A 23,873-nucleotide genomic window follows, 5' to 3' on the forward strand; every position below is an offset into this window, starting at 1 on the left:
GACTTCCTTTTGTGCCGTGTTTTCAGGCTCATGCCCACCCTTTAAAGGGCCATGTTTGAGCACTTCCCTGTGCTTTTCTTCGAAAACCCGCTTTTTACTGCTGAATCAGAGCAAAGGGCAATCTGTTGAAAACAGGAATTGCTGTTTGTTCCGATTCAGCATTAAAGAGTGGGTTTTCGAGGGGAAAGTGCTGGGACAAAAAAAGTGTGGAGGCAAGCAGTGCTTCTGAATGGAGGAAGCAGTGCTTCTGAATGCCAGTTGGTGGAAACCACAGGAAGGGAGAGTGCTCTTGTGTTCAGGTCCTGCTTGTGGCTTCCCATAGACATTTGTTTGGCCACTGTGAGAGCAGGATGCTGGACTAGATGGACCACTGGCCTGATCCAGCAGGCTCTTCTTATGAGTCTTACTGCAAACTGCCAGGTCTTTTGTTTTCCTGAACATTGTGGTCATCAGCTACTCAGTAGCCAGACCAAATTTTTGTAAGTGCCATTACCTCCCGAGCACCTTGATTACTGCAACCCTGATGAGCATCATGAATAATAGCTAGTGTAGAGTAACGCCGCTTGTCGATTGTATTTTTAGCATTTCTTTTAAGCATTTGGCCACTTTCCCAGGCGAATCTCTTTAATTATATAGATCTGATTTTCAGGGTTAGGAGAGAAGGAAGGAAAGGTTGTGAAGGAAAATGCAAGCATGAAGGAGGGGCTGGCTTGCCTTCTATATCTTATTTTGCTTAATTAATTCAGCCGCAAGAGAGAACGTTAATTTTGCTTGTCAGGTCTGACTTGAGGATGAGAGGATGCTCTAGGCTGCTGTCTCTGCTGCTTCCTCTGGCTACGTTGGCTTCCACCGTGTCATTAAAGGGGCCCCTTGGGATGCCATTTTGCCTGTCACTTGGCATATAAACTATGCAAGCAGGTTGGGCCCATCTTACACAGGCGGGGAGGAAAGCACCCTTAATATCTGTGAGAGGAAATTTATTGCTACAAGCACAAATGGCAGAAGAAGAGCTATCAGTGAGTTTCCATTAGGGGAGAAGAGTCCCTCTATTTCATTTGCTTCTTGTTCAGCAACACGTCCTGTGTTCTACTCTTCCACAATTTCAGCTTAACCTGGAGAATTTTCAACCTTAATTCATGTGTAAGGATGAGCAAATCTTGGTCAATTCTGGTTCCTGTAATAAGTATAATAATCACATTCATTAGTCATTTATGGTATAAATGAAGGAATGTGTGTAGGCCTGTTTTTAGGCTGAAGAACACCACTCTAAAATGGAGTCTCATTAAGACTTGTGGGCAAGTGAAGTGGGGAAGAAGTGCTGAGTTCTTGAGACTTGACGTATGAACAGGCTGATAACAAAGGACGGGTGTTGAGCAAGATTGACTAATGATGATGTGATGAACTCTGGAACGTGATGAACAACTATGACAAGGAACAGATGGTGGTGAATCACCAGAGCTGGAATGTCTGATTGAAAGTCTATAAAGAAGGGACTTTCCAGTGGAAAGGTGTGCCATGTTCCCAGCGCTGCAATGCCTGCCACCCATCCTCTTGTCATGGCTTGATCAGCTACTGGTGTAGAGTTGGTGAGTTTGACTAAGAATGTACACGCGCGTGTGCTAGGGACTGCGATTTTAATGTATACAATAAAAATGTTTTGCTGAGTCTCTCTGAGTCTAATTTTCCTTTCTCCTAAAGAACCAGCTAAAAATGGATCAAAAGGAGCCTCTTATTTGTAACATTTCTCTCAGTTCTTCATTGTTCCAGATTTAAGTTTTGTTTTCCACATTTCCACAGCAGTTGGCAATTAAAAAGAAGTCATCATAAAAATTCATCAGCATTTTAGGGTGAACGTCTCTGACTATCTTTTCTTGTTCTTCATATTTTCCCCCCAATAGTGGGTCCAACTGTCAAGAATGTGGTTTCTGCTCGTGCAGTAGAGGGAAGTGAGGGCCAGATGGGGCTTGCTAACCTGGGAAGGTAACTTATCTAGGAGAAGGAAAACTCTGATCCTTAACCTCTGATGCCTTGTTAAAAGACTATGGAGCACATTGCTAAAGCATTGGAGACTGATGCTATTTTCTGGTAGGATTCAGTTGTGTACTGACAAATTCAGGTTGTACAATTAACATTTAGAGCTCTTGCGCAACAAACCCCGCTTCTCCCTAAAAACTGGACTTTTGCAAGAGGGGAAGTGGAAGGGAAAAAGTACTGGAAACACAGCATTGTAAAACTTCTCTGCAAATTCCCAGAGGAGTGCCATTAGCTGTCTCCCATGTTACAGAGGCCTGACTGCGCTCAACTTAGAAGTTGGGCACTTAGTGTCACTGGTCCCACACGGTTGAATGCTCTCTTTCAGCAGAGATGCAGCAAGCAGCAACACCTGGGGGGCACCTTCTATGCAGGGATGTGCCAGTGATGGACTCTTGGCACTCACCTTCACCTGCCCCCTCCCCTTTCCCAGAGCAGGTGACAGCTGTTGCTCTTCTTCACCACCACTTGCTCTTCTGCTTGTTTGCCCACGACTTTGCTGGGGAACTGAACAGGCAGCAAAAATTGTAAAGGGTGCTATGCATGTATGTTCAGTCACTGACATTGCCAGGTTGGGTTTCAAATGTCTCATCTCTGGGACCTTGGAAAGCCACTGCAAACCAGTGTAGACCAGCCTTTCCTGGCCTGAGGGCACCAAGTTGGGGGAGGCTGGTGGAGGCAATATTGAGCTAGAAGCATCAATGATTTGACTCAGTATAAAAGTAACTTTCTATGCTCTTGTTCTCAAAGTGAGGAGGGGGCAATGCTGTGGTGTGTGCATGTTGGGGTTGGACGGGGACGGGGGAATGAGGTTAGGGACCTACTGAAGGCTTCTTGCTTGTGGTGCTTCATAATCTGGAAACAAGGCCAAATATTAATAAAATACAATTGGCCACTTCTGATAAAAGAGTTGGAGAGAGGCAGAGAGAGAACTCATATTTGCTTATCCCTGTGAGGCTTAAGCAAAACACAAGTGTATAAAGTCAGAATGCATCCCTTGGATGCATTTGGATGCTCAGCAAACAGCCCATGAATATTAAAAGCTCAGTTCAAGTCCACAGGTGAGATATAGTTAGGCTAAAGACAGGAAAAGGAAAAGGAAAGGAAAGGAAAGGAAAGGAAAGGGACAGTTCATCATTATATGCATGATGTCCTCATGCTCCCAGGGAAACAATTAAGCCTCCTTAGACTCCAGTGAGGTATGCAGAGCCAGATTGCACAGGGAGACCTTTCCATTGCTCAGGATGCAGCTTGACATGTATTTGATGCCCCAGAGGAAATTCTGGAGGCAAATGCAGCACTCACACGTCAGAAGCATTGGTGAGTATGTGGGATATACCGTATTTTTTGCACTATAACACTCACTTTTTTTCCTCCTAGAAAGTAAGGGGAAATGTCTGTGCGTGTTATGGAGGGAATGCCTACGGGTGGCATGCCTACGGATTTTCCTCCTCTAAAAACTACATGCGTGTTATGGTCGGGTGCGTGTTATAGAGCGAAAAATTATGAACCTGCTAACTATTTTTTAAAAATTGTGTGCCCCTTGGATAGTACCAGGAAGAATGAAGTGTGTGTGTGTTTCTTCAGGAGCACAAAGGGATCTAGAAGCCTCTGAACATGTCACACTTCTCTGGGCACGGATAATGAATAATACTCAACACTTGTATGGTGCTCTCAAGGGTCCATAGAAATTTGTTGCAGTGCTTATAACAACCGTGCAAGGAAGGTCAGTTTTGTTTTCCTCACTGTGTGGGTGTGGGTGTAGTCTGAGATAAAGAGAAAGCCTTGCCTAAGTACATGATAGAAACAGTGAGGGCCACTGACTTGGATGATTCTAAATGAGGTTTAGACAAAGTCAGGGAGGAGAAAGCTATCAACAGCTATTAGCCCCAATGGCTACATTCTACCTGTCAGATTTAGTATGCTTCTGAATATCAGTTGCTGGAAACCACATGGCCAAGGAGTGTTCTTGTGCTGGAATCCTGCTTGTGGGTTTCACACAGGCATCTGGTTTGTCACCACAGAACAGGATGCTGGACCAGAAGTGGTTTGATCCAGTAGGCTCTCCTTATGTCATTTTTGCCATTCAGAATCCATTTTTTGTTGGTGTGTTATTAACCTCTATACTACAGGAATATAGTTTAAAAGTGCTTGAACATCTGCAAATATCAAAGATTTCACCAATACAAAATAGATATTGAAAGCAAAAAGAATGTATCACTGGACATGCCAACATCCCCTGCTCTAATGAGGCATTTTCAGTATCTATATGTATTTGACAGTGCCTTCCTGTACAGATATACCTAAAACATAAATTTTAGCTGAAGCAGTCTCAGTCACAAATCTAAAGCAATGTTCCTTATAGTTTCTAAACAATTTTCCATTGTTTAGCATGTACAGCATATTTTAATTCCTTATCCCGCAACTCTTCAGTTCCTGCACACCCGCTTTACAAAGGGCCAAAAAAGTATTTATAAACAGCAGTCATGGATTTAGTTTTCTGAGAAGACTAAAAAATTCCCTCCAACAATTTAGGAGATGCCAAAGCGCTCAAAGCAGACAGTTCATAAATAGACACAAACACGTGTGGTAAACGAAAGCATTAACAAAGAAAATGCAGCACGCTATGGAACTCACTCCTCCAGGAAACAGTGATGGCAACCAGTTAGGATGGCTTTAAAAGTGGATTGGGCAAATTCATAACCGCAGCGGCAATCTTCTACAATAGCCGTCAGAGGCACTGGCCACTGAAACCAGTTCCTGGGAATCACAGGTGGGCAGAGTGCTGTTGTGTTTGTGGCCTGTTTATGGGCTTCCCATGGGCATCGGTGAGAGTAGGATGCTGGACTAAATGAGCCACTGGCTTGATCCAGCAGGCTCTTCCCAAATTCCCATAGGTGCACTCCAGTAAATGTCATATTTGATGTCTTTGCCAATAAAGAAAGAAAATGCCCAACTGAATCCATTGCAGTTGGTAACACTGAAAGAAGTGCATTTTTATGAATGAGTATAGGCACACACTTAGAATTCTTGGAGTAACCAGGAGCGTAGAGAACCCTTTCCCATGCTGCCAAACCAGACATCAAGGAATAATGCCTTCAGTCTTGCGGAAGGCTTATCATTACGCGCACTGTTGCTGATGATGAATAATAGATTACTTGGCCATCCCTACCACATGGAGATAAATCCCACTGTCCTTTTAGACATCATGACAATTTTCATCTGTGTTCAAAATGCAAAGCTATTTCTGTCATGCCTTGAAAATATTGAGATGAGGAAACCCATCCTTGCAGAAAACACTGGACCTATCCACACTTACAATTCCTCCGCTCTTTCCAGGAACGGTCTGCTCTGTTTCTGAGGGTGTTTTTTGTTTTGGTTCTGGAGCTTTCCCTGTGAAAAACCACTTTTTAAAGCTCAATCAGAGCAAGTGGGAAACCACAGGAAACCTGAATTGACGTTTGTTCCAGTTGAGTTTTAAAGAGCAAGTTTTTGCAGAGTAAGCTCAGAGAAGGAAAAAACCCAAACAAACCACTCAGACACAGAGATTTTAAGTGTGCCCCTGTGCCTGGAAAGAGTAGGGCAAAAGCTATATGTGGATAAGTCCACAGTGAGGAGATATCCTGATGCTGGGAATGCTATTACAGGACGTGATCTCAGCTGATTGACTAAGCCCCTCAGTATCAGTTTACACTGAAGCACGGCATAAGGCGGCATTTTGCTTTCTTAGCCGCTGATTTCTGTATTTGAATATTGACTGTATTTTGACTCTATGAGAAGGGAAGATAAATACAGGTTGGTGCAGTGAAATGCTCAATAATTACATTGCTTCAAGGTGCCCTGAAGGAAGCAGACGGCTACTGAAGTTTAAAATAGCCTTTGTCCAAAAAGGAGAGTGAGAGAAAAAATCTTGCAGTTCAGTAAGCTGCCTTTCCCCTTAAGCAATGCAGGCGTTATTATGGTTGCTTCTCTTATTGGGTCTTGTTCAGCTGCTCTGTGCCATCACTACAATGTGCAACCGGCAAACAGCCATTAGGTGAAAAGGTAGACAAAGATCTTAGAATGCGGAACTAGACAATGGCAAAACAGGGCAGGCTTTAAATAGGGAATAAGCTTTCACGTTCTGTTTAAAGGGAAAATATGTGCACATATTGTTGATGGCATCTGTCTCAAAGAACAATGGAGTGTGCCTCTGGGGGTGAAGCCAAACTCCTGTGTTAGCAGCATCAAAGTGACCCTCTCAGTATGCAAGCATGGGCAGTGTGTATGGAGGTCCTGGGCTGCCCAGACGACAAGACCCCCTACCCTCAGCTTCACTGGGTGTGGTCCAAAGAAAAGCAGAACAATATGTTTGGCAACAGCTTGGCTACAGGAGCTGCCAGGAGGTGGCATATAAGGTAGCATCAAACCATCTAAGGGACTCCGGATTTGTGTAGCATTTTGTCCTTGGCATTTCTTCTCTTTGGAAGATATCCTGCAAGGCAGCGGAGGTTTCAGATCAGGGTTTTCCTTCTTCTAGAGGGGCTACCTTTCCAGGTTCATGAGCTCCATCTGCCCCTCACTTCTCTCTACAGCACATGCAAAAACTGTTTTCTTGGCTGTTGTGCCCACTGTTGGTCTCGTTGGGCGCTCCTGCTAATAATGCACTCAGGTCAGGATTAGCTGATAATCTGCAGTACTCTGTTTGCCCATTATGAGGGTGGCACTGCAGAACAGGGAAGATCAAACCAAGTACTGGTAACTCCTTAAGTTTACTAACTAGTGCAGGGACAGTGCCCCCCAGTGGCGTAGTGTGGGGGGTGCCAGGGGGGCCGACCGCACCGGGCGCAACATCTGGGGGGGGGGCGCTCGCTGCCTCCGGAGTCGCCGAAGAGCCTCCGGCGCAGGCTGTAGCAGAGCCCCATGTCTCGCGGAACCGACGAGCTGTGCGCGCGCCCGGGCTGAAGGCGTCTGGCAGGCAGCGGCTCTCAGGGCCGCGGAGGACGCGCCAGGCAGCCCCTCCTCACAGCCCCGCCTCCGCTGCTGCTGCTGCAGCTGCTGGGCCATGTTGCATTTTCCTCGCCTCTCTGCCCCCCTCCTCCTCCGGGCAAGCGGCGTGGTTTGGGCGCCAGCGCCAGCGGCAACTCGCAGGTTAGGGGTTAGGGGGGGCGCAAATTACTTGCCTTGCCCTGGGTTAGGGGGCGCAAATTACTTGCCTTGCCCCGGGTTAGGGGGCGCAAATTACTTGCCTTGCCCCGGGTGCTGACAACTCACGCTACGCCGCTGGTGCCCCCAGTAAAATTGTACAGATACCACTCAGTCTACCCTGCCTTAAAGACATAGATGTGGACTGGTGCCTTTGCAGTTATCCCTTAAGTAGGGATAACATTCCATCATCACTCCACAAGGTCTAAAACCCACAGAGGCTTAATGTGTATGTTCTGTTTTATTCTAAAGAGCTTAAGATCTTTCTCCTAAGATTTAGCATCTCTTCAGGGTTGCCTATACATCAACATCAGGGCTATAATGAATCAGAGCCAGGTTCTCTTTCCAGGTCACATGGAGGGAGAGAGGGAGAATTGTATTTCTTTTGCCTGTTCTTGAAGTCCTGCCAGATGCCCAAAGTCACCAAGAGTACAGAATGCCTTGCCCAGTTCTGCATTTAGGTATGCAAGCAAGCCGTCAGGCATTGAAATGAGGATGGTTTTAGGGAACAGCTCATCAGGTAGCTCTCTTGCAAGACTCATGTTCCTTCCTATTCTCTAGCTTGTGGAGGAAAATGAAGTCGAGCTTGCTATTCTGGAATTTCATTGGAAATTTCATAATATATAACTTTCAGCATGTAGAAAATGCATTATCACAACATCTTAGCAATATCCTTAAAATTACCATCCTATCATGGAGTTTTGTGTTGTTATCCCCATATTGCAGATGGAAGTCTGAGACTGAGGCTTGTCTAAAATCATCCAGTAAGGAAGAGGTAAGAGTCACACCAGGTACTTTTTGATTCTTTCTCTCTACCCAAGTGGCCACCAACATGATGCTCTCCAGATGTTGCAATTCAACTCCCGATCAGTCCCACCCAGTATTACCATTGGCTACCCCTGCACTAGCAACACCTCCAGGAAGCAACTTAGTAGGTATAGAACAGGGGTTGGCAAATTTTTTTTAGCCGCAGGCCGGCCCACTGTGCCTCAGACCTTGTGGCAGGCTGGAGAAGCAGCACTGGGGGAGGGGGCTGGAAGAAGAGGTGAGGGGGGGCAAGTAGTCCTCCTCCCCATTACCCACCCCCAGCCACTGCACTTACCTTCCCTGGGGCTGCTGCCACCGCCACTGCTGTTTCTCGTGGGTAGGCAGAGCGAGCTCATCCGCTCCACTCTCTGGCCCACAGGAGCACCAGGGTGGCGACTGCCGTGGAGGAAAGATGAGTGGCGCGAAAGGGCTGGCTCTGGAGAGGGGCTGCTTAAAATGGCACTCAGCCAGCTCAGCCCAGCCCCCTTCCTCCTCTAGGCAGGGCAGGGAGAAGCCAGGAGGAGGGAAGGAGGCGCCGCACATTGTTTGTATTGGGGGGGGGGTGGAATGGCATAGAAAAAAAAGGCGTAGCTCAAATGAACAGAATCCCCACACCAATCCCCGGACAGTCTGCGGGCTGGATCCTGAAGGCAACTGGGCCTGATCCGGCCCGCGGGCCTTAGTTTGCTGACCCCTGGTATAGAAACTCATAATAGGGAGAAGCCTGGCATAACATATCTGTGATAACGGATTGGAAGCAAGTCTCACTGTGTTAAGTTCAAACATATTCTATTCCTCTCTAAGTACGAATGGTGGGCAAAAACCCCCCAAACCAGCACGTATCTTTGGGCTTGCAGTAGAAGCCCACTGACTAGCTGACCTTCTGTGATGTCATCAAGAAACACCCTCAATCCCTGGAATTAAGCCAACTGCATGCAGCTATGATTGGCTTACCTTTTGTGATGTTACCAAGAAACACACACCCTTAATCCAATAAGAGGCACCAACTGCATGCTGCACTGTTTCACTGACCTTCTGTGATCTTACCAAGAAACAAACAAGACACTCTCAATCCCCAGGACAGAAGTCAATTGTAATCAGCACTGACTGGCAGAACTTCTGTGATGCCATGAAAAAACAATCCCTGGTTTTGATTTCCCTTCTCCATTGTTAAATTACCGTAATACATTAATGAATGAACAGATAAACACATGAATATTCACGCAGTGCTGTGTGTGAAAGATAGATAGAGAGAACCAGTAGTCTGCCTGAAGCGTGGCAGACGGGTGCTAAGTGGGTGGTTGAGCAGCATTCAAATCACTGGTAGGCATTTGTAATTAATGATGCAAACCTCATCTCATACCAATGGCTGAGGTACCTACGGCAGCAAGCTCTCTTTTTCTAATGCATCTCTCTTTGTCCATTTTTAAGAAGTGTCAAACATAAGATTGTAGAATTGGAAGGGACCCTGGGGATCATCTAGTCCAACCCCCTGCAATGAACAGTGTCATCTGAGAACACAGCAAATGAGCTAGGAATTTCCAGCATATTCTATCTGCACATTTACATGCAAATACATGGCCCACCCATGAGGCAACATGAGGCAACTGCCTCAGGTGACATGATCCATAGGGGCAGCAGATCCAGCCTGCAAGGAAAGCATTGTCTGCTCCTGCTGCAACAAGAGCTGTGGCACGCTCCTTGAAGGCTGGATGTGTCACCACCTCAGCAGCCCCCCACCCGATTCCGCCTCTGCAGTGGCCTCTCAGCGAATAGGAGGTGCTGTGATTTTCTCCCACTGCAGGGAAGAAATGATGGGAGCTGCCCTTGGGGGTTTTCTGGGCTCTGTACTGGCCTGGCATTATTCAGAGTGCCCTGTGATGGCCTTTGATTCCCACTTCAACTGCCAAGTAAGGTTGATTTGACACCACCACCCCACGTTCCTGATGTAGATCTCCACTCACTCCTCCTTCTCTGGTGGGGCGGAGAGCACCATTTTGTGGTGTGTCTCAGATACCAAAATGTCTTGGGCCAGCCCTGCATACATTTAATTATGAGGTCCTATTTGACTTCTTGCTTTTGGCCAGAGGATGGTGGGATCATAAGTCGTTCTCAGCTGCAGCTTGCAACAGCAATCCGTGTTACTCTTTGCTTCAGAAGTCAGGTGATTCTCAAGGGTCAATTGCTCAATGTTACAAAGGGATACAAGGGATATAAAGAATCCAGACTTTCTTGTTTCCCTAAGGGTGGTGGTGACTTTTCTGCCTCCAACCTGCAACTGAAATATCTTGGGTGCCAGGCAGAATCTCACTTTCCTGTCCCTCTTTCACACAGGCACACATATATACACAAAATGCATATTTCAAAGAAAATCAGAAAGAAAGTCCATCAGTTGACTTACTGCTATGAGCTGGTAGGAGTTATTCATCATTGCTATGAGCATATTTAACAAGACCACTAGGGAGATGACGTTGTACGTGCCAAACATGGTGGCCCCAACAAATTCTGTGAATTCATGCCTGGCTTTCACATTAGTGACGTAGAGGTTCAGCAGACCAAACACAGACCAAAAGAGTGACTGTAGAGTTTCAAAGAGCCTGCAAAAGAGGAGTGCAACATTTGTCATTGCTGGTTAGACATTTAAAGCCTTCATTTATTTAGTTTAAGTACAGAGAAAGGATCAAAGCTGTTGCCTTCGAGAATATTCCAGCTGTCTTAAAACAGGGACGGCAGAATCCGAGGCTCCCCAGATGTTCTTGAATGGCAACTCCTACATTCTCAATTTTGCATATAATTAATCAAACACACCTGACAAATTAATTTAAACACACCTGACAATCAGAGGTGTATCTCAGCTCCCTTGTGCCCTTGGCAAGGAGATGTATTGCTCCCCCCACCCGAACAGTGGAGGAGTGACCAGGGCAGGATTCTGGCCACTCTGTGCCAAAGTAGAGAGGCATGGTTTTTGCACCTCCCTGGGTTTGCACCCTTGGCAGGAGCTAACCTCACCAACCCCTAAGTATACCCAATGCATGCAAAGTTCAAGGAGACTGGCGCCACCACATTCCATGTATAGGTAAAGGTAAAGGGACCCCTGACCATTAGGTGCTCATCTCACTTTATTGGCCGAGGGATCCAGTGTTTGTCTGTAGACAGCTTCCGGGTCATGTGGCCAGCATGACTATGCCGCTTCTGGCAAACCAGAGCAGTGCACAGAAACACTGTTTACCTTCCTGACGGAGCGGTACCTATTTATCTACTTGCACTACGTGCTTTCAAACTGCTAGGTTGGCAGGAGCAGGGACCGAGCAACGGGAGCTCACCCTGTCGCTGGGATTCGAACCACCAACCTTCTGATCAGCAAGCCCTAGGTTTTGTGGTTTAACCCACAGTGCCACCCGTGTCCCTTATATATATCCATGTATAAATTCTTATACATCCTTATATAAAGGGTAAAGGGGACCCCTGACCATTAGGTCCAGTCGTGGCCAACTCTGGGGTTGCGGCGCTCATCTCGCTTTATTGGCCGAGGGAGCTGGCGTACAGCTTCCGGGTCATGTGGCCAGCATGACTAAGCCACTTCTGGCGAACCAGAGCAGCGCACGGAAACACTGTTTACCTTCCCACCGGAGCGGTACCTATTTATCTACTTGCACTTTGACGTGCTTTCAAACTGCTAGGTGGGCAGGAGCAGGGACCGAGCAACAGGAGCTCACCCCATCGCGGGGATTTGAACCGCCGACCTTCCGATCGGCAAGTCCTAGGCTCTGTGGTTTAAGCCACAGCGCCACCCGTGTCCCTATATCCTTATATATCCATGTATAAATTCATTTAAAACAAAATTCTCCTCCATCCTTGCCCTTATGTGATAACCAGATATTTTACCTTCTTTTCCTAAAGACCCATGGAAGAATATGAAAATTGCCAGCCTGCCCCTTCTCTACTTCTTCCTTTGTCCATTATTCAGAAGAGCTCACAGTGTTTTTATTTAAAAGCAGCTGCAGAATAGGGGTTCCAAAGTCTATAAGAGAAGTGGTGCTGGGGTGGGGAAGTTAGCCCTTTCCCATGCGTTGTTTCCCAACTGATACTTTATTATTATTATTATTATTATTATTATTATTATTATTATTATTATTACTTGTTACATTTGCATACCACCCTATGCCCATAGATCACAACATAAAATTACAATATAAAAACACATAATACATAATAAAAATATATACAGATACAACCCAATAATCCCCTCTTCCACAACACATTTTGAAAGAGCATTGGATCATGTCAATCAGCCAAAGGCCTGGTTAAAGAGGAACGTTCTTGCCTGGTGCCCAAAGGTGTATAATGAAGACGCCATCCGAACCTCCCTGGGGAGAGCATGTTACAAATCAGGAGGTACTGCAGAAAAGGCCTGTTCTCTTGTTGCCATCCTTTGGACCTCTTGTGGAGGAGACACACAAAGAATATATTCCCCTATTCTCCTTCTTAATGCTGAAATATTCCCCTGTAGCTTCACAGAGCTGTTTTTGATCAAGAAAAGGATTTGTGGGCTGGGGGAGAGTTACATGCTCCTCCCCCAGTGCCACTGCTATAAACATATTCAGAGTTTTCCCTCACCTCTGTTTTAAAGGGGGGGGGGGAGAGATTCTATCACTGTGCTGCACTATGAACTTGGCAGAAGCTATTTTTCTCCACTACCTACTGGCCTGTGATTTGAAATCAGTAGGGAGGCACTATTTGTGGTTCCATCACCTTCTATGGCTTGTGAAGACAGGGCCTTCTCAAGTGGCGGAACCCCAATTGTGATCATCCTCACCATCGTGTTGTTATTTATCAGATTTGTATACCATTGTATGCCCATGGATCTCAAGGCAGTTCACAACATAAAACCACAAAATAAAACCACAAAATACATAATAAAAACAAGAACAAAATAACCCAATAACTCCCCCTTCCACAATACATTTAAAAGGGCATTGGATGTCAATCAGCCAAAAGCCTGGTTGAAAAGGAACATTTTTGCTTGGCGCCTAAAGGTGTGTTTATAACAAAGGCATCAGCCAAACTTCCCTGGGGAGAGTGTTCCACGAACGGGGAGCCGTTGCAGAAAAGACCTGTTCTCATGCTGCCACCCTATGGACCTTTCATGGGGGAGGCACATGAAGAAGGGCCTCAGGTGGTTATCGCAGGGCCCATGTAGGTTCATATGGAGAGGTCCTTGAGATGTTGCGGTCCTGAGCGGTTCATCTGAGGCCCTTCATCACATGCCTCCTCCCAAGAAAGATCTGCAGCGTGGCAACACAAGAACAGGGCCTTTTCTGCAGTTGCTCCCTATCTGTGGAATGCTCTCCCCAGGGAGGGTCACCTGGCACCTTCAGTACATATCTTAATATCTTAAGGTGTCAAATGAAAATGTTTCTCTTTAACCAGACCTTTGGCTGATTAACATTCTATATCCTTTCAAATATTGGGGGGGGGGGGTTGTTTTCTTTTCATTATGTAATTTTTGTTCTCATTTTGTATTTTTATGTTGTGAACTGCCCTGTGATCTTTGGATGAAGGGCGGGTTACAAATTTAATAAAGTAAATAAAATTGTGGAATTCCCTCCTAGGGAACTGTAATTGTCCGCCACACTGATAAACTTCAGACATCAATTAAGCACATGCCTATTTGTCCAGACTTCTTGTATGTAAGTATCTCGTAGGATCCAGCAGGTGGTATAGTGGATTTCTATGCTAATTTGGGTTTATTGCTTTCGATAGGCAGTTTTTAGACATTTTGAGCTGTTGATTGGTGATCTTTTCATTTTAGCGTTGGTGTGCACTAAACTGCCCTGTAGGGCACAAATACAAACAATAATAGCAATAATCTGTTTTGATCTGTATATTTGGAATTATTGTTTTAAAAAGAAAGTTTTTCATTGTTTCCATTGATGCTTTTTGATGTTTTATTATAGTGTTGCTGTGCACTGCACCACCCTGGGCTGCTATGGGAGGAAGGGGAGTAAAGAAATGACAACAGCAACAATAATAATAATGTGCCGTTTGGCCCTTAACTTAACACTTGGAAAATGGAGACACAATGAAATGGGAGAATTTGGCCAAAATTTGACCAAACGCAAGTACCTTTTGAGGAGTTCACAGCAGATCTATTTAGCTAGCACAGGAACTACAGACTAAACTTCCAGTAGGGGAAAAAAATCAAACTGCAGCTGCCTTCTAAAGATACCCAGAGCAAAGTGACTGTCAGATCTCATTTCAATAGCACAGTTAGCTTCTACTTTTTACTGGCTTTGGAACAAAACCCATTCCAGTTATCCGTCACACTTCACACACAAAAATGGTGTGAAGGGAAAGGCAGGCCCTTCCTATTTCCAGGGATGGCACTACCAAAAAAGGGAAGGTGGAGGAAAAGAAGAGAGAGGTTAAAGTAGGTTTGAAGGAGGACACCCTGCTGTGCATAGGAAAACTATGATGGAAATAATGTTCTGGAAAAGGAAGAGTAATTTTTTTCCAGAGGGGATGTTTGCCCATTCTTTCCTGCTACTGCCACCAACCTATGACAGCAATCAATGACTGGAAGTACATCAGCAAGGACACATTTTAATCCTACCATATCTTTACCCTTGTCTCTGTGTTGTCGGAATGAGCAGTTCCTCACTCTCTAGCTGCCAGTGGATGCAGAGAGGATGCACAGCACTCAAATGGGTTAAGTGCTGTCCTTTGCGTTGATGATGGCCACAGGGTAATCAGAAGGTAGTTTTCAGCCAATGGAAGCAGGAAGACACACAGCACTTCAGTGAGTTAAGAGCTGTTCGTTAAGTTGCGAGTTTTTTCTTTTCTTTTCCTTACTTTCTTGTTTTGTTTCTGCTTTTTATTGTATGTTGAAACGTATTAATTAAACTATAAATGAATGAATGAATAAATAAATAAATAAATGGAGGGCATCAGGTTGGCAAAAACTGGCTTAAGCATTGCCCTTCATTGTGGATGGCCAAGGGAAGATTAGATGTGACATTATAGCTTTCTGACGTCCCTGTGTGTTTAATGTTCTGACCCATAGCTCTGTTGCAAATATATTTTGCAGATGGGCTATCAAAGCAAGGGAGAATTTGCCAAGAACAGGAAAGCCAGACCATAAAGCTAGATTTATTAATGGTTTGACCTCCTGCTTGTCACAACAGAATATTACTGTTCCAGGAGGTGGATCTCTCCAGAAAAAAAAGGGAAAGAAAAAACGGATTAAGACTATCCTTCGGGAAGCAATAACAAAGAGTATGACGGTGTCCTATTTTAAACAAGTTGTGCAAACAGGAACAAGAGCCCTTGCCTGGGTCTCTTATAGAACTGGAGCTTATTAGCTGCTACTCTTCAGATCCAAGAGGAGTCAGCGGAAGCTGCTCAGCTGCATTCGTCCATTAAGGGTGACTTAAATGTAGCAAACTCAAAGTGGCATTGGGGGCCGATTGCAAACCCATTGCAACGCCGCTCCTTCACACCGGCCCACAGATATAATTTCTTATTTCGCAGGCTGCCCGTTCTTAGCAAGTTATTCATGCTGAGCATCTGTCGAAGAGCCAAATGTCACTTGGCACCAGGGGTGTTAATAATGACTGTTTCAGCTTTTAAGACAAGGTAGAGTGAGCTTCTGAAGCGAGGCTCCAACAAAAATGCAATTGCCACACGCTCTCCTCGCCTGTAAAGAGACTGCCACTCTAATGGTCTCCCCCTGCTGCTTCTTTGTTTCCTACAAATCTCCCCCCTCCCCAGAGTCTGAGCCCCCTCACATTGCCTTATGCGGCAGTTTTCCTGTGTTTGCGAAGTTGGCTTGTGAGTGTTCAAAGGCTGTCGTCAAGTCATTGAGTGTTGTTGCTGTCAAGCGGCTCACCGTACATTTTCTTAAGCTCTTTATTGTGTGTTGACGCCCTTCTTGGAGATACGAAAATGGCTTTTTATAGTTATAATGAAATGTCAGGATTCAAGCCGTGTGGCTCTATGGCAGCACAGTACAAGAGTTCATGGTACATGTAAGAGTTTGCATCTTCTCCAGAAACATAGGTCTCCAGGAAGATTGCTGGAGTACAGAAAACTCAAATGCCAATGGACTGCCTTCAGCACAACAAGACCAATATAGGCTTTTGAGACAGAGATACTGTAATCCATCAACTGAATGCATAAACTCTAAGCTGCATATCCCTGGTTAAAATCTGTGCTCAGCCATTGACTCAATGGGCGGCTTTAAGCAAGCCACTATCTATCCTGCTGCCCCCAGCTCCTGTCTGTAATGTGAAGATAATGCTTCTAGTCTGGTGTTATAAGGTTGGCTGTCTTGATTAGCCTGAATGGGCCTGTTGCCATTTTGCCTGACAAACATGATGGGTGACAAGGGACTTATCAAGAGAGATGGATGTTCCCTGATGGCTCTAGCCTTTGGAAGATGATGCTGTCTGTAAGGAGGGACAGAGAGCAACCAAGGGGGAAGATTGCTTGAATTTATGCAGAGAAAGAAGGCTGAGAGTTTTCAGCTGGTGTTGGCTAAAACTGAACCCAGTTTTGCTCGGCTGCAGCTCTTTGGGAATCTGATGTCGGATTGGTGGTTGTGTTGCTTGTTTTGGGGAGCCCACTTGCTTCCAACGGGTTCTGCTTTTATGTTTGCAAATAAGTAGAGATTATGAAGGCAACTCTCATTCAAAGGAAACAAAACTCTGAGGCTCTACCTCTGAATTTTTAAACTTGAACATGGAAGTGTGGAGTGCATAACACTACCATAAAGGTAAAGGTAAAGGGTCCCCTGACCATTAGGTCCAGTCGTGACCGACTCTGGGGTTGCGGCGCTCATCTCGCTTTATTGGCCGAGGGAGCCGGCATACAGCTTCCGGGTCATGTGGCCAGCATGACTAAGCCACTTCTGGCAAACCAGAGCAGCACATGGAAACGCTGTTTACCTTCCCGCCAGAGCGGTACCTATTTATCTACTTGCACTTTGACGTGCTTTCGAACTGCTAGGTTGGCAGGAGCAGGGACCGAGCAACGGGAGCTCACCCCGTCGCGGGGATTCAAACCGCCAACCTTCTGATCGGCAAGTCCTAGGCTCTGTGGTTTAACCCACAGCACCACCCGCGTCCCAACACTACCATACTGTGTTGTTATAATGATAACCCAAAATGCATGTAAAGCACTTAGGAGGACAAGAACTAGACGAATGCTGCTGTGAGCGATGGTGATTAAGATAATGATGATGCATCTGTCTGGTTCTAAAATTTCAGAGCTAGGTAATCCGCTTATGGCATGACAATGATATATAAATGGCTCTACAGGGAGGAAAGTGGGGATGAGTATCCCTGTGAATATGACCACTTGCCACCTTTTGCCTTCCTGGCTGGTAGCGCTGATGTGTGGTCACTACTGCAGGTGCAACTACTGATTGGTGGAGCAAGATTTCTGAAATTTACCTTTAAAAGTTTGCACAGATGAAGTTCTTACAGCAAGCTCTGCTTAGGACAGAGATTGGTTGCATTATGGAGTTCCCAACTGGAAACTCTGTACTGCAGCCAATCCCAACATGGCTTGCTGTCAGCATCTTACATGCCAAAGAACACACTTTAAGGATCCCAACTGTTCCTTTTCAGTCATGTCTGTACAGATAAGATGTTGGCAGTGGGGCAAGTGCCACAGTTTAGAGGAAATAACCCCTGTTGATACTAATTTGACCCACTGAACAGAGGTTCCCCACCACTTTTTTAAAGGAAGGAACAGGGAGATAAAAGAAGGTAAAACTTGGATAAGTAATGTGAATGGGACAATTAGAAAATACAGATGGCATGCTTGGAATTTTGTGTGTGTACAAATGGCAGCAGAAGCCATTGCACAGTGAAACTTACTAAATGATTTTTTATTAACAAGTTTCACAAGCACTGTGGCCTTTTCCCAGTTCTTCAGCCTTTGACGCCTTCTACAAAATATTTCTGAAGAACATTATGCTCTGGAATTGATCTATGGTTCTGAAACGTATATGGCTACATTCCTTGACCATTCCTTGGGTCCCAGTACTCCATATAAATCTAGTATAATATAATATAATCATACTCCAGAACTCAAAAGTTGGCAATCCTATTGGGGGCTGTGAGATGGTGGAAATATTAAAATATCAGATTTGGGGTTTCATAGCTTTTACTTTGGGGGATCAAGCAGCCCGATCAAGAAAGGGTTATTTAATGAACAGAAACAGCAATAATAAATCACACATTTTTGGATTTTCAAGTGTGGGGCCTCATGGACAGGGGACAGGGAACTGAGAAATGCTTCTACAGGTCATGAGATGCAGGGCCTGTGTTCTTTAACTCTGGCTTTACTCCCTGCCACCACCTGGAAAACTCTTGGGAAGTAGATGCTTCGAGTAGGGCTGTACAACAGATTAGGATGAGGTCCTAGCCACATTGGGCTAATTTGGAGGGATCCAGGCACCAATTGAGTTGAGACAGTCCTATACCACTACAGGCTGTGTTGGATGGGCCAGAGAGATCTGGGGTTTTCAGGGAGGCCAGGGTTTTAGGCAGAGATGGGAAGGAGAAACCATGAAATGGAAGGGCCTACCAAGTTGGGTTAAGACAGGGGTGGGGGCAACCCAACCTTCCCTTTCTGTCAGTCCCCTCCTTCTTCCTGCCCCCTGAAGCAGCACCACACAAGACTGAATCCTCACATTTCAATTTGTGCAGTGCCCGTTGCTGTTCCTTCACAAATGCCTTCCCTGCATGCAGTGAATCTGCTCATGAAGAAGCAGTATCCTGCAGGATAGACTCTTCCTGCTTATCACCTGGTCATTGGGAAGATTCAATCCTGCGTGTTGCTGGTTGCTTCATCCTTACGAGTGGCTTCCCCACATGCGGAGAAGCCACTCGTTAAGGAGCAGCACCCCACAGAACCCACACAGCCAGGGGAATAAGGTGACACAGTGTCTCCTCCTTTACCCACCTCCTCCCAACCATATGGGGTTTAGAAAGACTTTAGTAAGCTCCTTGACCTTAATTGCTTTGGGGGTAGAATGGGTGGCCTGATTGGGGGCCCTCAGATCAGAGCTGTGGGGAAGATCTGAGGGGCTGTGCACAGCTCTAGCTTCCAACCTTATCCTTGCTGCTGTACTACAACCCTGTCTCCTCAGTCAGACAGGTGGCTTGGGCAGCCCTCTATAACTACTACTGTTCCATGCTTGGTTCCTCACTTGGAGAAACTGGTCTCTGAGGAAAGGAATCCTCTTTGGGATCAGACTACTATCCTCTATTAAGACACCATCAACTGCATTTGGACTTTGGCTCTTTTTCTACCTGCACTGATCTCCTGAGGCTGCATGCCTCTGACTGCACCAGGTCATGATAGGGTTAGAAAAGCAGGAAAGGGGAAATGGGCTCCTGGACCAAGAGCAAAGAGCCCTCAATGTGATATGCCATTGTCCCCGGAGCCTGTTTACTCATCTGCTCCTGCATACCTGAGTTGACCCAAAAGAGTGTGGCCCAGGCTGATGCAAATACTGATCAACCCAGGAAGAGCTTTTGCCACAGCAGTGGCAAAGAACATCCCGGGAGAACAAAGCTGCAGGTACTCAGGGCTAAACAGGAAATGCATATAGTGCACGAACTTGGGGCCACCCCATGAAGCTGAAGGTGGGAAGAATCAGCATAGGTGCAGAGAAAGTCCTTCCCTGCACACTGCATAAACTATGGAATTGACTACTGCAGGATATAGTGATGGCCAAGCACTTGGATGGTTTTAAGAGGATTAAATACAAAGAGCATCAATGGATGATATCAATGAGGGTGATTTGTTCTATCTTCACTGTCAGAGGCAGTATGCATCTGAATTCCAGTTGCTGGGCAGGGCAGGTAGGGAGAGTGTGCCCTCAATGGGAAAAGTCTGCTGGATTCAATGGGCTCCCTTTGGCCTGATCCAGCAATGAGGTTCTCCTGATGTTCAATGGCAGAGCACCTGCTTTGTATGTAGAAAGTCCCAGGTTCAATATCTGGCATCACTAGGTGGGGATGGGAACTCAGGATAGCCACTGCTAGTCAGTCTTAAGCTAGATGGTGGCAGCCAGGTTCGGTCTTGTGTTTTTAGTGTTTGGTGTTGTATTTGTGTTTTTACTATTTTTTGTTGGGAGCCGCCCAGAGTGACTCGGGCAACCCAGTCATGTGGGTGACATGTAAATAAATTAGTAGTAGTAGTAGTAGTAGTAGTAGTAGTAGTAGTATTACTGTTATTGTTATTATGCTATTCTCATATAAATTGGGGGCAGGTGCTGTCTGATTTTTACATGAACGGATGTGAATGCTTCCTCCCCCCTTTCCACTTCGGGTTTCATTGGTCAGGGGAAGTGTGCTAGTTTAGCTGGATCCTGCAGCGTTCAGGTTCTTATGTTCTTATCAGAACATTACAAAATACAGCTTTTAAGAAAGGAACAGCACACCAGGATCCCTTGTAAGAAAACAGCTTATAATGTCAAACACAGTGACTCTGATTTTTAAAGGGCAACTTCCTTTGAGCAATTTTGTATTCTTTGCATGACTCAGTAACAGGAATGTTATGGTGATTTAACTGACAATGGATATACCATTTTAAGGATTTAGTCCTGATGAAGAGCAGCGCTGGAAACACTTAGGACAGCATTTACTCCCTGAATAAGCCCTTGGAGAGTCCCTGCAGCTTTGTTCTTTTGTGATATGCAAATACTAACAACGGGAATTATAGCGCCAGGGTGTAAAGTCCTGTCACCCTGACGGCTGCCTTGCCAAGTCCCTTGCAAAGCTCAAGTTCAGCTTTGTCCTTCTGCAGACTGTCTGTCTGAGATAACTCAGGCCAGGCTTACATAACTCCTCAGAAATGGACTGACACTCATCTATGAATAGATAAAGGAATTTTTGCAACACCAGCAGGAGCAGTGGCCAGCATGCCAAGGCCACCGCAGGGAGAAACAGCAGCATTCAGGGAGCAGAAAGAAGAAGGAAAACAAACCAACAGAAGAGAGGCAAGGAGTCTTACGTGGAGAAGGCATTGTTCTGCTTCTCGCATCGGATCCCCTTGCAATTGTTGGGTTCTTCCGAGGCACTGGTCTCGTAATAGAAATAAAGCTGGTTCAGTCCATTGGCGAAAGCCAGCAGCACCAGGCAGTAAATAAATAGGAACTTGAGAATATCTAGCAGCATACGTCCCAGAGAGATCTGCAGGGGTCCCAGGTGAGAGTTTGCTGTAAACAGGGAGATGAGACGCAAGGAGCTTAAAATGTTTGATATTGCAAAGAGGGCTTCTGCAATGAGGGTGGGGTGCCACATTTCCCACTCCTGCCTTGGACGGGAACCATTGTACTGCAAGAAATAATAGGGAAGGGGGGGAAAGGAATACAGGTGAATTGTTGCAGTCAACACTTCAAATGACATCATTTCACTTTTCAGAACATTATCCACACACGTACACATGCATGCTAAATTTCACTGTGTAGAAGGTGCTACTCTTGCAGGGGAGCACTGGTACCTGATGCCCTTTGGGACTTGTCCGGTGAAAGGCAGAGAGGTCAACAACAATAGGTGGATCCAGAGCCAAAGACAGCCAGAAGAAATTAATTCTAGTTTTGTCCCCATCCTGCTCCTCTCTGTTGAGTTCCACAAAGGATAGCATTGAGACTATGGAGGAAGAGAAAGCTGACAGCCAGTGCCACCCTCTGGATCTGTTGCAAGGAGGAAGCTGGGCAGCTGGGGTTTGGCTGAGGGTAGACCGAGCTTGGTAAGGCAGTGCCCAATTTTCCTAACAACAAGCCTTCACTGCAGGAGAGTCTACCCCCCCCCCCATTTCATTAGGGAGATTGGGCAAGGGATTGAAAATAAAACTGCCAGTATCATAACGCTATTGTACAAATCTACAGTGAGGCCACACTTCGAACAATAAAGGTTCCCCCCATACTTCCTTTTGTGCCTAGAAAGCGTGGGGCAAAAGCTAAGTGTGGATGAGCCCTATATCTACAGTTCTGAAGTAGAGAAAGTGGGGGGAGAGAAAAAATTCTCCTTCTCTCATAATATGAACCTGGGGACATCCAATGAAACTGATGTTGGGAGAGTCAGGATGGACAAAAGTAAACACTCCATCCCATAGTTCAGTTATTCAGTTGTTGGGTGGCTTTGAAATTGTATTAGACAAATCTGTGGAGGAGAAGGCTCTTGGGACTCTCTCGAACCATGCTCCTCCCTTAGCCAAACTCTTTCACCTTCCTTGAGTGCTTTTGCCAGGCTTTGTCTTTGAACTATGATGCCTTTTGCTTGCATGGATAGAGGAGGCGCATGCATGTAGAATTCTCTTGTTTTTTGTGTTGCTGGAATGTACAAAAGGTAATGATCTCATCTACTGCTTTGCCCACTGTTTGCCTCTCCCTCTGCCTACTACTAGAATGCAGCGCCCCCAAAAAGGTTGGGGCAGAATGTGGCCCTAGAAGATAGAATTTATTCCAGGAAAAATACAAAGTAGCATACTTTCCAGTTGGATGTACTGATCTGTTTACAGTAGCCCCACATGACTCCCATCAGCTATATGCATGGGCAAAGGCTATGGGGTGTGAAGCACAAGGTGCATCAGAGGAGCCCCTGCAGTTTCACAAAAGATTATGGGGAACCAATAGCATACAGCCAAAGAGTTCTGGCTGAGCATGTTCTATAGCAGCAAAAGGACAGCTCTCAGGTGATGCACCCTTCTTGGCCTCACCTCTTTGGATTCATCCTAGGCAGAAGATACTGTTAAGGGTTTGTGGGTGCCTGGATTTAGCAAGTGCTAGAATTTAATCTTTGACCAAACTGCAAGAGGCAGTGGAAGACAGGAGTGCCTGGTGTGCTCTGGTCCATGGGCTCACAAAGAGTCGGACATGACTAAACAACAACAAGAATTTAATCACTGCTTGGAGAGTTGAACTGGAAATCAGACCCTTAATAGCTGGAGGCTCAGCTGCCTGTGTCCAGGCCAGCCTGATAATTTCTAAGTCCTTAAGCAAAAAAAAGGGCAGAGAGATGGGCAATTAGCAAAGCAGAGATCCTGTGGCAGCTAGAAAATGGTTGAAGCCCCTCCCTGAGCTAGGAGTTGAGTAGAATTCCCTGAGTAGAAGAAAAAGGCTAGGAGGAGAGTTTCATAATTGTAGTTTGCCCTGCTGTGCTCTACAGGAAAAGATTTTCAGTTGGTAAGCAGTGGAGAAGCAATCTAGGTAGCTGCCTAGTGCACAGTTAGGAGTTATGTGAGTAGGAAAGCCAGGGCAGCAGGCAGGATGTCTGATGTCTGCTTGAACTCAGGATGACACCTATGGGAGAAGCTGAAAGCTTCCACTTCATTGTAGACCCAGGCTTATATATATGTAAATAATGTCCTTGGGGAGCCTTCATTCTTCCATTCTGTGGACATGACCAAGCCAGAATAGATGTTGCTGAGACAGGAATACGAACATTCTGGGAATGTGGACTTGGGAGAGCACATCTTTGTTTGAGACTCTGTGTTGCCATGTGATGCCCAAAATGTTCCTGATGCAGCACATGTGGAAAGTAATGAGGTGTTCCTGGCAGGTGTAAGTTGCCCACATCTCATTACCATAAAGGCCTGTGAGCGAGGTGCACCTGAAGCCAAAATGGGGGGAGAAGCAGCAACAGTCCTGCAAGAAATAAAGCTGATGATAGAACAGCAGAGCTGGCAAGGGCAGGTGTCCGACAAAATGGAGCAGAACCAGCAGTTTGATAGTACAGACCAGCTGCTGGCAAAGTTGTGGGAAAGCCTCCATGGCTAAGAAAGTGTGACTCCATGTGAGGTGAGAGCCTTGTCTGGGGAGATGCAGTCAGTAG

General features: G+C 45.8%; 1 protein-coding gene and 1 long non-coding RNA gene across 8 annotated transcripts in view; one reads left to right on the forward strand and one right to left on the reverse strand.

Moving 5' to 3' along the window:
• The window catches only part of LOC309523996, a 53,702-nt gene that overhangs the window by 24,664 nt on the left and 5,165 nt on the right, over positions 1-23,873 (forward strand). The window contains exons 3-4 of one of the 2 annotated variants that reach the window (XR_014215728.1): positions 7,942-8,006; positions 13,980-14,821. This is a non-coding gene — a long non-coding RNA (uncharacterized lncRNA). Of the gene's footprint in view, positions 1-7,941; positions 8,007-13,634; positions 16,761-23,873 lie in introns of those variants that run through there. The other variant, XR_014215729.1, reaches the window with a different exon arrangement.
• The window catches only part of TRPC5 (transient receptor potential cation channel subfamily C member 5), a 177,973-nt gene that overhangs the window by 21,854 nt on the left and 132,246 nt on the right, over positions 1-23,873 (reverse strand). For all 6 annotated transcript variants that reach the window (XM_082208239.1, XM_082208236.1, XM_082208240.1 and 3 more), the window contains exons 6-7: positions 21,052-21,374; positions 10,424-10,619 (exon numbers count right to left, since the gene is read on the reverse strand). In XM_082208239.1, coding sequence (XP_082064365.1) covers positions 10,424-10,619; positions 21,052-21,374 — 519 coding nt within the window. The remainder of the gene's footprint in view (positions 1-10,423; positions 10,620-21,051; positions 21,375-23,873) is intronic.

Source organism: Podarcis vaucheri (assembly GCF_965113315.1).
Source record: "Podarcis vaucheri genome assembly, chromosome: Z".
Classification (NCBI taxonomy): Eukaryota; Metazoa; Chordata; class Lepidosauria; order Squamata; family Lacertidae; genus Podarcis; species Podarcis vaucheri.